The sequence below is a fragment of the Lissotriton vulgaris genome, chromosome 4_1, assembly GCF_964263255.1.
Source record: "Lissotriton vulgaris chromosome 4_1, aLisVul1.2, whole genome shotgun sequence".
Taxonomy (NCBI): domain Eukaryota; kingdom Metazoa; phylum Chordata; class Amphibia; order Caudata; family Salamandridae; genus Lissotriton; species Lissotriton vulgaris.
In genome coordinates, this window is record NC_141691.1 from 1,703,220,675 (window position 1) to 1,703,237,984 (window position 17,310).

Genomic DNA, 17,310 nt, shown 5'->3' on the forward strand with positions numbered 1-17,310 from the left:
TACCGGCTGGCCATCCCACGGTTTCGAAGGGTGCGCTTAGGTGGACAATCTATCTCTGTGAAAGCTGCAGCTGCCTGGAATGCCCTCCCGTGGAGCTTCGGGTCATTCAGGACTTCAAGCTTTTTAAAAAATCACTCAAAACTCACCTTTTTAAAATGATTGAGTAGCTCTCTTCTTTCTCTGCCCACTTTCTCATTGCTTATGCTTGCGCCAGGACACTCTTGAGTATTTGAGCGCGCTACAAAACCCTCTATAACATAACATATTTAACACATGTTGAATAAGACACATGAGCATAGACACAACAGGATGAGACGGGAGCAGGAACACATGATCTAGAGGACAGGCTTGTACCTGCAAGCCAAACAGGCTAGAAGTCTAGAAAACCTGGGGAATAAGTGGATGGCTCTATTCAGTAATGTGAAAAGTATTTTTTACAGTAGTCATAAAAGGTACTGATGTTTCTCTGTCTCTACTGGGACATGTGGCTGCATTTTGATAAACTCTAGGGCAATGCGAAATGGGATAATCTACAGGACAGACACATCCATGGTAATAGCTCGCCATATTTGTTTGAAGTGTGAGATCTTCCTGCCTATTTGGCCCTGATAGCTGGAAGTAAAGGAAGGGATTATGGCAGTTCTGAGGAAAAAGTCATGCTCTTTTAGAAGTCTCCTTTACATGAGAGTTTCACCCCCCCCCCCTTCCTTCATTTTAAAGGGTGTCTGACACATGATAAACATTGTTGGGGCCTGCAGTATACATGTGGAGGGCTGGCTGTCAATAGTGCTGCCAGGGTTAATAACAGTGTTAATCTCCTTTAGAGATTTGCTTACTTCTACCCCAGAACTGTTGGAGGTCTTCAAAATTGAAGAGTTCCGAGTGACATAGCAGTTTCAACTTTTATGTTGTGGGGGGCCTAAGTCACATGTGTGCCCTTTTCCCCTTGAAAGTGGATATGCACAACTGTATTCTGAAATTCAAGATGAAAGGGCATACTCTGAACCATCCTTGGTGTCGCAAGACTGCTGCTTCTGTTTTGCCCTAAAACGCTTGTTGTGTCATCCACTGAGGAGTCTATTCAAACAGAAGTGTGTTCCCCTTCATGGAGTATTGCATTGGATTTATTCCGTGCGAGCTCAAACCTTTTCCTTTTGTTACCTAGGGCAGGTGAAACCTCTTCGTGCATTTTCCACCAAGCTAGGAAACTGGGTTATGACATTGGGGTAAAATCCTAAGGGGCTGGCATCTTCAGCCCCTCTCAAGGGGGTTACATAATCCTGCCAAATCATCATCCTGTGCATCAGGTACTTCTTCCTATTTCTGTTCTTTATCTCCTTCCATTTTATCTCCTTCATCCTCTGTGGCATCAGCCTCTGCATCTTGTGGTAAATGTGCAGCCTGCATTGCATGAGCCATGTAGAAGGGGGAAAATCGACGACCGCTGACTGAAGTTGCTGTTACTACGAGACTCTACAATAAAAGTTAAGTATCTTACCTTCCTGTGGATAAATTAGGTCTGCAGGAACTATTTCCATTGCTGGTTCAGGGCTTTAAAAGTAGTGACAATCCTCACATCCATGCTGAAGGGATTTTCACTGAGACTCTGCCTCTTCTTGTATGTAAGAAAGGTAGGTGCCTCCATGTCTTCTTGAAAGTGCTATTGGGCATCTACATAGTGATCTCGATCCTGGTGGTCTTCATTTTCATTCAAGCAGAGGTGTACTTGGAGCTGTGCAGAGCTGTAAAAGGTGTCCGCGGCCTCTGAGCCACCACTAACTCGGGTTTCATTTCCAGAATCTGAGACTGGGATTCCAAAGGCATCTTATTGGGTGAGGAGCCCATCTGTCGAGACACATAAGGACTCCGGTAATGGTTATTTCTTGAGGTGAAGCTGCGGGTATTTGCAGCAATTATTTCAAGTTGCTGCAGACAAAACGGTCTATGGTGAGGTAGTCGGTGAAGGTGGTGGCAGCATTCCCACAGTTGACAAGGTGGCTGTTGAGGAGGCTTCTACTGGCAAAATAAGCGTTGATGGGACAGTTACTGAGGCAGCCATCAATGAAGTCTTTGATGACCATAAGGTGCAGGTATCAGGGTCTTCATGGATGTACCTGTTGACAATGCTGTTGCCAAGACTGTCATTTGGATGGATTTTTAAACTTTAACCTTAGAAGCAGAGGAGAGGGTCAGCTAAACTTCTGTTGGCAAATGACCAACCTTATCACAGTATCCCTTAGACTAAATAGGTTTTAGCCATCTTTTTAGCAGATTTGTTGTTAAGAAGAGGAAGCAAGTCTCAGAGTAGAAATCCCATTCTCTAGCACTGCCTATTCATGAAAAGCAAAATCATACTTCCTCTTCTGTGCCTTCATTGGGGTGCAGGTGCAGCACTTCCTGCCGAATCTTCCTCTCAGAATGGGGCATTCTTTAAGGTGGTTTTCCATTGGACATAAGATAGCCATCTTTCTCTGCTCTGGAGCGTTTGAGTAGAATTGACATTTATAGATTTAAAAACGGCCTTTGACACTGTAAACCGTGACCTATTGTGGCAGACATTGTCCCAGGGCCGTCCAGAAATGTTAATTTCAACAATTAAGCTTTTATACAGTAATAACACTCATGCAGTTAGATATAGCCCAAGAGGAGAAATTAACAAAAGTTTCAACATCAGTATTAGAGTCAGACAGGGATGCACCTTGGCCCCAGGTTTGTTTAATGTATTTTGTATCAAGTGTTCTATTATGTGAAGGCCTTAAATCTCAATGTACCGATGGCAAAAAAATTTCAATGTTGCTATTCGCTGACGTTGTTTTCTGGAGCGCGCAGAATTAGCCCTGCACTAGGTTCTGAAGGCATATGAAAGCAATTGCAATATAAAGAAATTACTGATCAATATCACGAAAAGAAAATATATGATCCTAAAGGGCAGTTCCGCACTGTGGAGCTCCTTCAAAATGTATGGAATCCCCCTGGATCGCATTGAACAATATGAATACCTAGGAGTAAGGTTTGACTCCAATACAGAATCTGCACAACTACTAAAAGGAGAAGCGCTAAGAGTCAATATGCTGTGGTGTTCTTAGTTTTTTCTAAAAGCAGATTGATTGGTCCTTCCCTTGAGCGTGAGCTCTTGCGGCAGGCCTACATGAAGCAGAGTTGTGGGATTATAAAAAGTAACTGCTTTCTACGCCGCCTACTCCTTCTGGGCCCAGGAACTCCATTGGATGCATGAAGGCATGAGCTCGGTGTTAAATCTTCTCAGCAGTATGCAGAACATCCATCCCATATTATATTGACTAAGAATATGGACAGAGCCTAAGCGGAGATCTTACCTGGACATTATACAAGAGGTCTGGCTGTATGCTAAGCGAGTAAAACTACCTTTGTTTAATCATGTGGCCAGTACGTTGCAAACCATAGGATGCGTGGATTGCTGGCATGAACCAGAAACAATACCTTTGGACACCAGAACTTTTATAGGAAATGTTTTGTTAATATATTTCCAACGATTAGTCAGGGAAGAAGATATACCTGCTTCGGAATTTCAAGCCCATCTCTACCTTTGAACCATACTATGATATACTCTATCCACTCTTAAAAGATCACTGTGCATTTATTTCACGCTGTGCTCTCTGCGGTAAAAGGTATATAGAGGAAACAATATCCCAACTGGTATAATTAAAGGACAAATGATAAGGATATGAAAACATTATCCAAGAGGGCACAAGGACACTCTATTCACTCATTGCATGTGCTAAAAGCATCAATTTTAATCAATCGGTATGCCCGAATGAATCGCGGTGCCGGCGCTGCCCCAGCAACGCCGGCACCGCGATTCATTTGTTCTACCAGATATTTACTCCTGGGCATACCGATCAATCCTTGACCAGCTCCCGGACCTGCCGACCCTTCCCCAGCGGCTTGATCCTAAGGTCTTACGAGACCGCAACCCTCCTGATACTCCTTACGGACGTACCAATGATTCCACGCCTAAGTTGATACCCCTCTTCCACAATCCAGGATTGCCCCGTGTGGCTTTGAGCGGACTCCAGCGCACACGCAGGAGCCCGACCATCACTACCAGTGGATTTGTAACCCGGCACTGCACTTCACCCAGCTAGTCCTGAAGAGGATCTAATCTGTACGGATCGAAACGCCGTCTACTTCTCAGCCAAAATTTAGGAGCCTCCTACATAGTGGTTCTCTGTATAAATAACAAACAAAGTTAATTGTGGAAAGTGCTTTGAAACATCTATGTTTGTAGTCACTGTAACACTTTGTGCCGTTCACGCTGTTCTTTCTGTCACTTGCGTCGCTGTAGAGTCACTCACTTGTTACTCGTGCACCTTGTACACACTTGGGTCTCAATGAATTTCGTGTATTTACAATTGCAGTGCTGATATTAATTGTGAATCATTTCTCTACTATTTATATGTTGATTAAAATTGATGCTTTTAGCACATGTAATGAGTGAATAGAGTCTCCTTGTGCGCTCTTGAATAATGTTTTCATATCCTTATCATTTGTCCTTTAATTATACCAATTGGGATATTGTTTCCTTTATATAGCTTATTACCCCAATCCCAACCAGGTTGACGGGTTTCTACTCCTGTTGGTTTCACAACTCTGCGGTAAAAGAGCACACTAGTTCATGGTAAAAGGACAGAAGTTGCACACCCATTTGAAGGTGTGAATTTTGGGTGGGGGGGGGGCTCGGAATCGGTAATACACTTTATGTGTTGCTCTTTTACTCTGAAAGCTAGAAGAGACTATCTCGGACCTACTTTTTAATGCTCATGCAATAAATAATTGCAAGGACGTAATGGCTTTGTGTATACATACTAATTTGTAGCACATTTTTTACCAGGTGTCCTCCTACATATGTGGCTTGGAAAGCACGCAGACAAATGCATTAACTAGATTATTCAAGGTCTCTTAATATAGTTTTTAACTTACTCATTTTAACTATATACACCTACTGTATGCATTGTAGTTGCCAGTGCCTCCCTAGGGAAAGTTGTAGGGACATTTTGAAATGCACTTTATTTGTGGCTAAATTTGTCTTAGATTTATAATTTATTACTCCCGTCATTTAATTAAATTTCATTCCGGCTGACTGCAAGCAATGCTTTTTCTTATGTGGCTAAACACTTGCACTTTCGTGGTTGTTTATTATCTAGAATGGTTTTAGCAGTAATGTAGACTGTTCTTGTATTTTTAGGAATGTTGTTATTTTGTAATCATTAGGTAATCAAATATTAAATTATGTAGATTTTGTTTTGTATATTGTATGGCCTGACTTAGACAGAGTAAAATGTGCAAGATATTCCTTAACTCCAGGACATACATGTAAGCAGAATAAGTACAACTTATTTAGATTGTCTGAGTATCTGTTTTAGGCTACTGGTAAACACATAGTCCAGAGCGAGGCTCTTCCGATAATACAATCGGCCATTAAAGTTGAAATTCCATGGAGAAATGACCCTGAAACAAAAATATCTAAACACAAGAAGACTGCAACATTGTGCAAGGGGCGTTTACTTGCAACAGGACAGGCAAGCATAACTCAAGAGCAGTCCCACCAGAGGTAGGAAAGCAGAGTTCCGAGGGGGCTCCCTCACACAACTTGTATTACAAATCTGAACGAGGTCTCTAGAGGGAAGGCGTGTGCTCAGTGCACTTCCCTCGAGGCAAAATATTTTTAGCATTTTTCAATAAGGTGAATATTCTGTTCCGGATTGGCATTTTAAACTTCCGTATGATTTTACTTTTCAAAACAGAAGTTCCTTTTAAACAATATAACTGACATATGCAAAACAACGCATACTAATAGACCTACATCGGTAGAAACGGTTTAAAGTAACTGATAAATGAAACCGAATAGACAACCAAGGACGTGGCTGAGATGATGACATTTTACTCTTTGTTTGACATGAAAAGACAATGCAGAAGAAGCTTTATGTAAGAATAACATTTTTAATTTTGTCAATTCGATTTTTGATATTGTTTTTCTAAAAATCAATACAATAAATTGGGTGACTTTGTATCCCTTAAGTTGCACTTAGACTTCACTTTTTAGTCCTTCCATTAGAAAAGGCCTTTTGATTTTACACAAATTATTTTATAATACACTTACTTAAGGGGTCTTTCACCCACCTGTCTTTATCCACAGGTCTGCTGTTGTGTCATTCACATTTTGCTTCCACCTACTACAACATACAGCATTTAGAATGGGGCAACGAGTCAACCTACTTCAGCCACTGGTTAAATTCACTTGGAGTGACTGCATTTTGCTCTCTCACATTGTGCACATTAGCACACAAGTTATCGCCTTTCTTTGCCAGGGGTTTTGTTGCTTTACTTTAGGATTATTTGTGTTGCCTATGTGTTTATAGTCTGAGGTAAAAGCATGGCTCTTTATACCAGGTGTGAGCAATCCAGCCTTTATCAGTTCCTGCCAATGTTGTTGCGAATTCCTTTATGAGTGCCCTATGTTTATCAGATTGCTGGTATTTAACAACATAACAGATTGCATCCATTGAAACTATTCTGTATTAAGTTCTGTTTTTCTATTCATGCAGTACACAAAATGAAGGTTTCAATACTAGGCGTGTGAATTTATGAGCAAAAACTTCTTCAGAAAACGTTTATTCAGTATTCAATTTCATCAATGGCTCTTAAATAAACTTTGCCCAGGAAGAAAACCTACCTTTATCAGGTTTAATTTGTAGCACTTGTAACACTTTTTTTTTATTGTTATCTTTCCTTCTGCCTTCTTTGTTTATTTCCTTCTTTCTTGTGTGCTTTTTTTCCTCTTGCTTCTTTCCACCTTCTTTGCGTTCTCTCTTTTCCTTCTTTTCGTATTTATTTCCAGCTTTGTTTTTTCCCTTCTTTCCTTACTTTTTCTTAATTTTTGCTTTTTATCCTTTTAGTGCCTTCTGTCTTTCTAGCCTTTCTTTTTTTCTTGCGGTTTCCTTCTCTTACCATGTGTATTACTTTCCTTTGTTTCTGCCTCGTTTCCTTCTGACAGAACAATTGTTTTTTTTGTTCTGTGTTAGCCAAGACCTTTTGATTTTACTACAATGAGGTGTATGACAGTTAATTATAGGAGGTTTTAGCCACACTTCTTTCACATTTTTGTCCAACCCACTTAAGCATGCGTCAAAGAGCAGTGTGTCCACCCTCTTCAGCCATTGGCTCACTTCTTTATCAGTTACGGCATACTGCCCTTTCACAAGGAGCACATCCACAGAGAGATCTAGTTTAATATGTGCTTTTTTGAGACCACATTTTTTTTTCTCTTTAGTCATTTAAAAAAAAAAAAAAAAAAAAAACATGTTTTAGATTAAAAACAAAACCGACCAAAAGGATGCCATACAACGCCGCACCGCTTGGCTTTGCAAATGATTTTTCATCATGGCACAACTCACTGCTGCAGACCAGGTCTTTCCTTTGAGTGTACTACTTTACATTCAATTTCCTGGAACACTGATCAAACAGAAAATATGTATTACAGAATTTCAATGTTGATAGATGGTCTGGGGGAGGATTAGTGTTTGAAACGTTTACTGGACTAACAATTTACATGTCCTAGAAAGGAAATAAAGCCTGAATGTATTCATTGAAAATGTTACATGCTGAGAAAAAGGGACGGGGGGCAAGATGGCCGCCGAGGCGCTGTGGGAGTAAGTCGCACTCAGACCCCTCTCCTGAAGCTAAGCAGAAATTCAGGCACTAATGGGGATTTGAAAGCAGCATGCAATCCGCCGCTATATTCCAATACAGAGGAACTATTAATCTCGCAAACTTACTGGAAAAAGCAAAATTGTGGTATCTAAGGCTCCGTAGAGTATTGTTGGCAGAAATGGGTACCCGAGGGAAGGAGAAATCACAGCAACAAGTACCCATACCAGGCGCCACAAACAAAGATCTTATACAAAAGGAATCGGGTAAATTGGGCGCTATTCCAAAAACAAAAGTGCCACCCAACAACAAGAAGATAACCCCCACGGTCTCTACCCTCACGAAAACACAGCTACGTAAACTGGAGAGAGCCGGAGAAAAGGAAAAAGCGCTGATTCAAACAAAAGACATGAGAAGCACCGGCACCATAACAACGACGCGGGTGATTTGTTTATCAGTAAGGTTAAAAATGGAAAACAATGACGTTTTGTTGATTAAACGCCAAGGCACATAGCCTGAACGAAGATTTTGCAGCGTCCAGCCTAATTGTACAATAGAACGTAATTGTGACTGGCCATGCTGTAACATTAGCAAGTCTCTGTCTATTATATCAAAGGCAGAGGATACAATATTGTCAAACGAATATATTCTGGAGGACGGAGTCATTAACCCATTGTCCACTACAGAAAGTGTTTTTTCCAAATTAATACGATCAATTTCTCGTATTTTTTCTGCTGTTTCAATTTGTGTGACTTTCCAAGCCTCGTACGCAGCATAGATGCTGGCCGCTATGAAACGCTTTTGACGCTGTTTGCGTGGACCCATAATAAAATCGCGCAAATCAGCACTATCTTTAAGTAAAGACAAGTGTTGCTTAATTTCAGCCAGTGTGGATGATACTAGCCATTCGAGGCAGAGTTTCCCTACACTGTATGTTGTTACTATCCCTGGATGTTGTCTCTGGGAGTATCTAGGATCTTGTCTGGTCATTTTTCACCCCTGTGTTTTGTTCAGGAATCTATCTTGACAGTTGTTTGTGTCAGTAGGCCAGATTAACCACTTTTTCCAATCAGGATGTGTTCTGTTAAAATGTAAAATTTTAGTTACGTCTATCTCAATATCTGTTGTTGCATTATCAGGTATTGGCTTCGGAATACACAGTTTGTTTAGGTCTTTGATCTTAGCTAGGCCAAGACAGGATGTTTGGTGAATTGTGTCATTTAAAAACATCATTTGTTCTGGTATCATGCAGGTTCTGAATAGTGCTTCTAGACCTTGTCTATGAATGCTGAGAGGGCCTTTTCACAGAAGTTTACATGGGAAGGAAAGAGCGAACGCACATTACCCAAAGACACACTGAAGAAGTATTGTATGGTGTACTACATTAAGATTAATTTGCAAAAATCTATTTGGACCTCATATGCACTATAAGTACACTGTCTATATACCACGTTCTTTCAGTGCAGAAAGCAATCAATAATACAAGTAAAATGTTCCATAAACACCGGAAAAACACTTTTTCTGTTTTTAGTGGCGCGAAAATGTGTAACCGCTGATAACAACTGTTTTTTAAGATATTGAAAACACTGAAAAAACCCCACCAGAATTGACCAAAAATAGAAACTGAAAACAGGAAAGCCTACCGATACTGTATATCGGCAACCTTCTGTATCCGAGTTCTTCGGAGCCAAAATCCACGTGGAGGCAGCGGGGGCTTCAGGAACATCGGGAACCCAGCAGAGCACAACAACCGGGCCGCCCGCAGGAGCTGCTCAGAGCGTCCTCGAGGACGCAAGCGGAGGCGTTGCTATGCAACCGGAGGTTACGGTGATCACGCTTCCCGCGGAGCTCCAAGTGGCGAGTCAAGCAGCAGCTCAGCGAGACGCTGTACCAGTGCAGGAACAGTCGCAGTATCAGGAGGAGCAGAACGAAAACCAAGACTTGGACACAAACAAAGAGGTGAGAGAGGCCAATTGTGGGGGTGAGACGCTGAACACGGGGCTAATGCTTGAGGCCCTCATTGAGGTAGAAGCCGAAATTCGCGAGGAGCAAAAACAAGCCATTCTGGCAGAAACGGTTCGTGCTGATGGGGCTGATGGAGAGTTCTTCTCCGTCCCTGAGGGATCAGACTCAACATTGGCAAGCAGCGAGGAAGAAAGAGGCTCTTCTGACTCACTATCGAGTTCAGAAGCTAGCGACAGCGACAGCTCTAGGGGGAGAGGTACTCAAAAAAAGCGCAAAATATCATCTAGAAGAGCAGGCTCCCCCCAGAACTTCCACAAGGGAGCATATAAAAAGCTAGCATGGGATTATTCTGCCACCTCCAGCATATATAAGGAAGACGAGAATGAGACACAAAATGATGGAGGGAAATTGGACTTAATGTTTGCTATGCTGAAACAGATGCAAACGGAAGCAAGGGCTGAAAGCCGGAGGGCCAGGCATGATACGAAAAAAATCCAAGCCTCAATCAGGAAGATAAACAAAAAGTTTGAGGAAGTCGAGGAAAGAATCATTGGTGTTGAGGAAAGAACTGGACGCCTAGAAGATGATGCAACTGAGTGGCAATCAGCTAGAGAGGGGCAGACTAAGGTCATGGAAGATTTGCAGTGGAAGGTGGAGGACTTGGAGAATCGCCAGAGGCGAAACAATGCCAGGCTCCTCGGAATAGAGGAAGGGATTGAAGGCCAAGATCCGAGAGGCTTTGTCGTCAAGTTATTAAAGGGTGCGTTCCCAGAGGCACCATGGAACTGGGACCAAGAAGTGCAGAGAGCCCATAGATATCCACTTTTTGTAAAAAAAACACATAAGGAAGGCTCAGGTATACTCCCCAGGGCTATGTTAGTCTTTTTTGGAAACTTTCTCGCAAGGCAGGAGCTAATGGAGAGAGCTAGACCTGATGCCAAAAAAACGGTGGAAGGGATAACTTTTTTTGCAAGACCTGACTTTTGCCATATAACAGTTGAGAGGAGATGGCGGCTAAGACAATTGATCAACGCATTTCAGGCCCAAGGAGCAGAGGCATATTTACTGTTCCCAGCAAAACTGAAGGTCGTCGTAGCGGGCCGCACCAGAATGTTTTTCTCTGAAATAAAAGCGGGGGAGTTTTTGACAGAGTTAAAAGAAAAAGGGGGGGCACGAAGGAAATAGGCAAGGAAGGGAGTAGAAGAAATTCAACATCAAGAAGACATATATGGCGATTAAATGTATTATGCCTGATAGTTCAATGTAGTAGTTGATAAGAGGGGAGGAGAGGGGGAGCGACTCTACAACGCCAAGCGGACACACATAGGTCAGGGATGACCTATTTGCCTGTCACGGGGGGGAGGGGCAGCAGCCGGGGTGGGGGGGGCTTAAAGGGGGGGGGGGGGAGGGAAGAGTCACGGGGAAAAGGTGTTGGGGTAAGTTAATGCAGATTTGTAAAGAGTGTAGAGATGCAGTAAAAGAACACATAGAAAAAGACAAAAAAATATCTGAGGCGCTGGTAAAAGTTAAACTAGAAATATGGCAGTTAGGATAATGTCAATTAATATCTGTGGATTAAACAATTTGGAGAAAAGACAGAAGTTCTCCGCGCTGCTGCGATATTGGAAAATTGATATAACCTGTATACAGGAAACGCACGTAGCAGCTGATGACAAACTTTTGCTTGGTCAGATGGGGTTTGAGATCCTTGCTAATACAGGACAAGAAGAGAGAAACAAGGGGGTGGCAGTCCTGGCCAGAAAAGGGGTGGTTAAAATTAAAAAGAAAAAAGAGGATTCTGAAGGGAGATGGGTGATGCTAGACTTAGAAACAACAGCGGGAAGATGTACTTTGGTCTCACTATACGGTTCAAATGAAGACGAATCAGATTTATTAGAATTCTTGGATAGCGAGCTAGCTTTGTGGCCAGAGCCTGTGATTTGCTGTGGGGATTTTAATATTAATGGGCTGTATGGAGTAATAGGCGCAAGTGGAGGCGGTTATCAAGGAAGAAAAAAAAAGGTGCATAAAGCAATACAAAATCTCGCTAGACATAACGCGCTGGTGGATATATGGCTGGAGCTTAATCCGTTAGGATCAGGTAGTACTTATTATTCAGCACCACATCAAACAGTTGCCCGCTTGGACTATTTCCTTATCTCTAGCTCATTAGTTAGTAGGGCTAAAATAGATTGTCTCCCAAGGATAATGTCGGATCATAATCCGTTGGTGTTAAGCCTAGCAACATTACAAAAAGTGGAAAAAATAAACCCGACATGGACATTTGAGAGAGGCCTGCTGAAGGAGGAGGACTACATCATAAGGATGCAAGAATGGATGGTACAATTCTGGGACATAAATAGATACTCAACTTCAGCAGATATGGTGTGGGACAGTTTCAAAGCAGGAGTAAGGGGAGAGACATAAAGTTTTTCTTTCACAAGAAGTAAAAAGGAAAAGGACAAGATGGATGAGGATATTAGAAAGCTGTTGGAGTCGGAAAAAATGCTAGTGGAAGCAATAGAAAAACAAGAACCTATTGAACAGATTTTAGTGGCCATAGAGATGCAGAGATCAGAAACAGGGATAACTCTGGCACAAAAAACAGCAAGAAAATACTTAGCACACAAAGAGAAATGTTATGAATGCAACGAGAGGGTGGGACATCTGCTTGCAATTAGAACTAGGCAAACCCTAGCTGCAGGAGAAATCAAAGAAATTAAGGACGGTAATGGGATAATTGTTAACAAAGTGGAGGAGGTGCAGGAGGAGTTCAGGAGGTTTTACGAGAGACTATATGAGCAGGATAAAAATGATGAGGAGGTAGAGGCAAAGAGCTTGGAATACCTAAGGCAAGGTTTACAGGAGGGGTTGAGCATAGAGGATAGGGATAAACTAGATACACAATTAACATTACAGGAGATAAGAGACGCAACATTTAGTTTACCATCCGGCAAAGCAACGGGACAAGATCAGATTCCAGTAGAATTTTACAAAACTTTCTGGGATGTACTAGCCAAAGATATCTGGATAATCTGCTGCTTGGCACAAGGAGGCAGAACGGTTCCTCACTCTTGGGCGGGGGCCGATATAATCGTATTATTGAAAAAAGATAAACCCCCCACTGAACCGGGTTCTTACAGGGCTATCACATTGCTTAATGCTGATGCAAAGATATTCTCCAAGGCACTGGCCAACAGATTGAGCAAGGTGATAGAGAAGGTGGTCTCCCCTATACAACATGGATTTATACCAGGGAAAGGAACCACCGAACATACTAGACAGCTGATAACCATATTGGACGCTGCAGCGGACGCAGGCGATCCTGTCGCGGCTATCTTTTTGGATGCCGAGAAGGCTTTTGACAGGGTCTCTTGGGTTTACCTTTGGAAGGCTATGGAGTGGGCTGGTATAGGTCGAGGATACATAAAGGCAGTTCAGGCATTATATAAACATCCTAGTGCAAGGATCCGTATTAATAGATCATACTCTAATGCAGTGCAGATTAGACGGGGGACCAGGCAGGGTTGTCCAGTCTCACCATTACTATTTGCAATATATCTAGACCCCTATCTGAGAAGACTCTCAATAAATAGGAGGATTACCCCTGTTATATTACACGGGAAAGAATATAAATTATTTGCCTACGCGGATGATGTGGCTGTCATAACACCGACACCAGAGGAGTCACTGGTTGAAATTGAACGGGAGGCTAGGAAATTCGGAGAGGTGTCTGGATATTCAATAAACAGGGGGAAAACACAGGTTGTCCAGAATACATACACTACATTTGTAGACGCAAGAGTTGTCTCAGACACAAAGTATTTGGGTGTTAGGGTGACGGCAGACCTAGAAAAACTAGTAGAGATAAATTTGGAACCACTGTTAGCCAAAGTTAAAAGCAACTTGGAGAGAGTACACAACCTACATCTGACTCTCATGGGTAGAATCAACTTTATCAAAATGGTTACTTTTCCGAAATTTTTATATTTGTTCAGGGCAATCCCACTTTTTTTCGAAGGGATCTGGTTTAATAAAATAGAATCGGCTGTAAATAAGTTAATTTGGGCACAGGGGAAGACACGCAGAGCATATCGGTTTTTAACACTACCACGTGAGAGAGGAGGCTGGGGAGCACCTGATTTTAGATTTTATTACTGGGCGGCAGCCCTACAATACTCCAAAGGATTATTAGGCGGAAGCGATCAGGAGGAGGAGATGGGGAGGAAAGGGCCGGCGAATGTATATAAAGCACTCCTAGGGAAAGCGGCAGAAAACGCTTTGGTAGCAACGGTGGACTTTGCATATTTTAAGCACACAAGATTTAAGACACTGAGTGCGATATATAAAGTTTGGAAAGCGATAAGGAAAAAATTGGGACTGGGAAGGTATAATCGATATTTAAGGCTCTATAGAAATGATAGTCTTCCGATAGAAATTTTTTGGGATACAGTTATGAAAGAATGGGACGAGAAAGGGATTAAGAAATTGGGGGATTTAATGGATGAAGGGGGAGCAATCTTAACGTTCCAAAACGTACAGCATAGGTATAAAATAGCTGGACATAGCTTCTTCAAATATCTACAAGCGAGGAGCTACTTCTATACCAAAACGGGGGGTGCAGGAGGGATGGCGAGATGTAAGATAATGGATTATTTGGGAAGTAATCTCTCATGCTCAATAAGACAGCTGTATGCAGAATTACAAGCTTACAAAACTGATGACAGAGAGAAATACAGCAATAAATGGAGAGAGCAGGTAAATGCACGACCTGAAGACTTACAGATCTCCTTAGATTTTGGTAGAACTATTTTATGCTCTGCTACACTCCAAACCCAACACTACAAAACAGTTTATTCGCTATATTATACACCAGCCAGAATAGCTAGTTGGGGAGGCTCCACGGGAATAACGTGCCCAAGGTGTAATTCAGCACAAGCTAATATAACACATATGTTCGTACAATGTCCACAATTATACACTTTAAAACTGGCAATAGAAGAGTTTCTAGAGAATTCACTGGATATAAAAATTAAATTATCTGAGGAGTTAATAATCCTGGGGGTAAGCTCAGAGGAGAATATAACCTACCCAGAATTTTTATTCATGGCCACAGCAGTATATAGGATAATTGTCGCAAAAGCATGGAAGGACAAAACTGCACCGTCATTCCAGACCTGGGTTGCAAGATTATTATCTACGTATAATCTGGAGAGGGCTATTTATGACAGAAAAGGAAGGAAGGCAAAAGCTATGGGGTGTAAGATATGGCTTCCCATTGAACAGTGGAAGAATAGGAAAAATGATCTGCGGCAATAATTGAGAAATGTGTTGAATATATAAGGTTAATAGACATGTCGTATTATGTGCCATATTTATGTCTTTGTATTCAAGTACTCTAAATCTGCATATTATTATTATTACTCAGCATTACAAATCTGTATTTGTTATAAAAGAATATGTAAATGCATAAAAACACACTGGTTGTAACAGAAAAATGGGGGGGGGGGGGGAAAAACTTCTTGAATAAAGATATTTAAAAAAAAAAAAAAAAAAAAAAAGGAAAATGTTACATGCTCTTTGTGTCCAATGCATTATAGGCTTCTCCAGAACAACATTTTGTAAGTGCCACTTCAACAGCAATCGATTCTCCACCTAATCTGAAATATATTTTCTGTACAAAAAAAAGGCCACCTCTATGTCTACAGTAACCAAGACTATGCCTGGGATAATGGCAAATGAATGGTTTGTTACCAGAGTTGGGACAAAGAAAAGCAGAGTTAGAAGATGAAAATTGCAGAAGATTTTTTTTTAACTTTTGTACTCATTTGTGTTTCAAAACAGCAATCATTGACAAAACGGACCTTGCATTGGTTGGAATCTAAAATGGAATCAAAACATATTTTCCTACCCGCCTCTTCTGTGCTTTTGTTACTCGTGGCTGTGTATTTGTTAATCCTGTAGCATCAAGATCCAAATTTTCAATACCATTGGCTGCAGACTCCACCTAAGGAATGAAAATAAAATAAAATTAAATGAAAATAAAATTAGGAAATTATTATGGAACACACCGCTTTTGTTAATCCAAATATCTAGTTACTGAGTGAAAAATGCGTGAATAAAATTATTCCTTGACAACATCAATTGAGTACATGATTTTATGTTGGAAAAACAAAAAAAAAATTATATATATATATATATATATATATATATATATATATATATTACCGTTCCACAAGTGTCCAAAGACGGAGCTCACTCGCACCAGAAATAATGATTTGCAGCGCACCAAAAACCAGCGTGTCAAATTCCTTTTAATATTAGTGCCCAACGCGTTTCAAATCTTACATCCTTGTTCACGGGCCTGAAGCATTTGAAAACAAGTTCATATCCAGGGACTGTCCATAAATAACCCCACTATAAATTCATTCTCTGCAGGTGAGTAAAGTACGTTGCCATGCATTGTGGGATGGATAGTCATACCGCAGTAGTTCCATCAAATGCCGCTGATTTACCAAATACAATGTCAATAGCCATGATAAGTTTGGAAAAGCACGAGGTTAAGATGCGCCAAGTAAAGCAATCCGGTGCTCTGTCAGGCTCCAGGGTTATAGAGACTCAGAACCGCCTTTTAACAATTCTCAGCAGCGGTGCGCCCCCACGGCTGGACTGCCGTGCATATTTTACCGTTCCACAAGTGTCCAAAGACGGAGCTCACTCGCACCAGAAATAATGATTTGCAGCGCACCAAAAACCAGTGTGTCAAATTCCTTTTAATATTAGTGCCCAACGCGTTTCAAATCTTACATCCTTGTTCACGGGCCTGAAGCATTTGAAAACAAGTTCATATCCAGGGACGGTCCATAAATAACCCCACTAGAAATTCATTCTCTGCAGGTGAGTAAAGTACGTTGCCATGCATTGTGGGATGGATAGTCATACCGCAGTAGTTCATCAAATGCCGCTGATTTACCAAATACAATGTCAATAGCCATGATAAGTTTGGAAAAGCACGAGGTTAAGATGCGCCAAGTAAAGCAATCCGGTGCTCTGTCAGGCTCCAGGGTTATAGAGCCTCAGAACCGCCTTTTACCAATTCTCAGCAGCGGTGCGCTATTGACATTGTATTTGGTAAATCAGCGGCATTTGATGAACTACTGCGGTATGACTATCCATCCCACAATGCATGGCAACGTACTTTACTCACCTGCAGAGAATGAATTTCTAGTGGGGTTATTTATGGACAGTCCTTGGATATGAACTTGTTTTCAAATGCTTCAGGCCCGTGAACAAGGATGTAAGATTTGAAACGCGTTGGGCACTAATATTAAAAGGAATTTGACACGCTGGTTTTTGGTGCGCTGCAATTCATTATTTCTGGTGCGAGTGAGCTCCGTCTTTGGACACTTGTGGAACGGTAAAATATGCACGGCAGTCCAGCCGTGGGGGCGCACCGCTGCTGAGAATTGTTAAAAGGCGGTTCTGAGGCTCTATAACCCTGGAGCCTGACAGAGCACCGGATTGCTTTACTTGGTGCATCTTAACTTCGTGCTTTTCCAAACTGATCATGGCTATTGACATTGTATTTGGTAAATCAGCGGCATTTGATGAACTACTGCGGTATGACTATCCATCCCACAATGCATGGCAACGTACTTT

General features: G+C 41.6%; 1 protein-coding gene across 2 annotated transcripts in view; it reads right to left on the minus strand.

Annotated features, from left to right (window-relative positions):
* OTUD6B (OTU deubiquitinase 6B) overlaps window positions 1–17,310 on the minus strand; it is a 191,912-nt gene that overhangs the window by 104,753 nt on the left and 69,849 nt on the right. For both annotated transcript variants that reach the window (XM_086965981.1, XM_086965982.1), the window contains one exon: window positions 15,563–15,658. In XM_086965981.1, coding sequence (XP_086822107.1) covers window positions 15,563–15,658 — 96 coding nt within the window. The remainder of the gene's footprint in view (window positions 1–15,562; window positions 15,659–17,310) is intronic.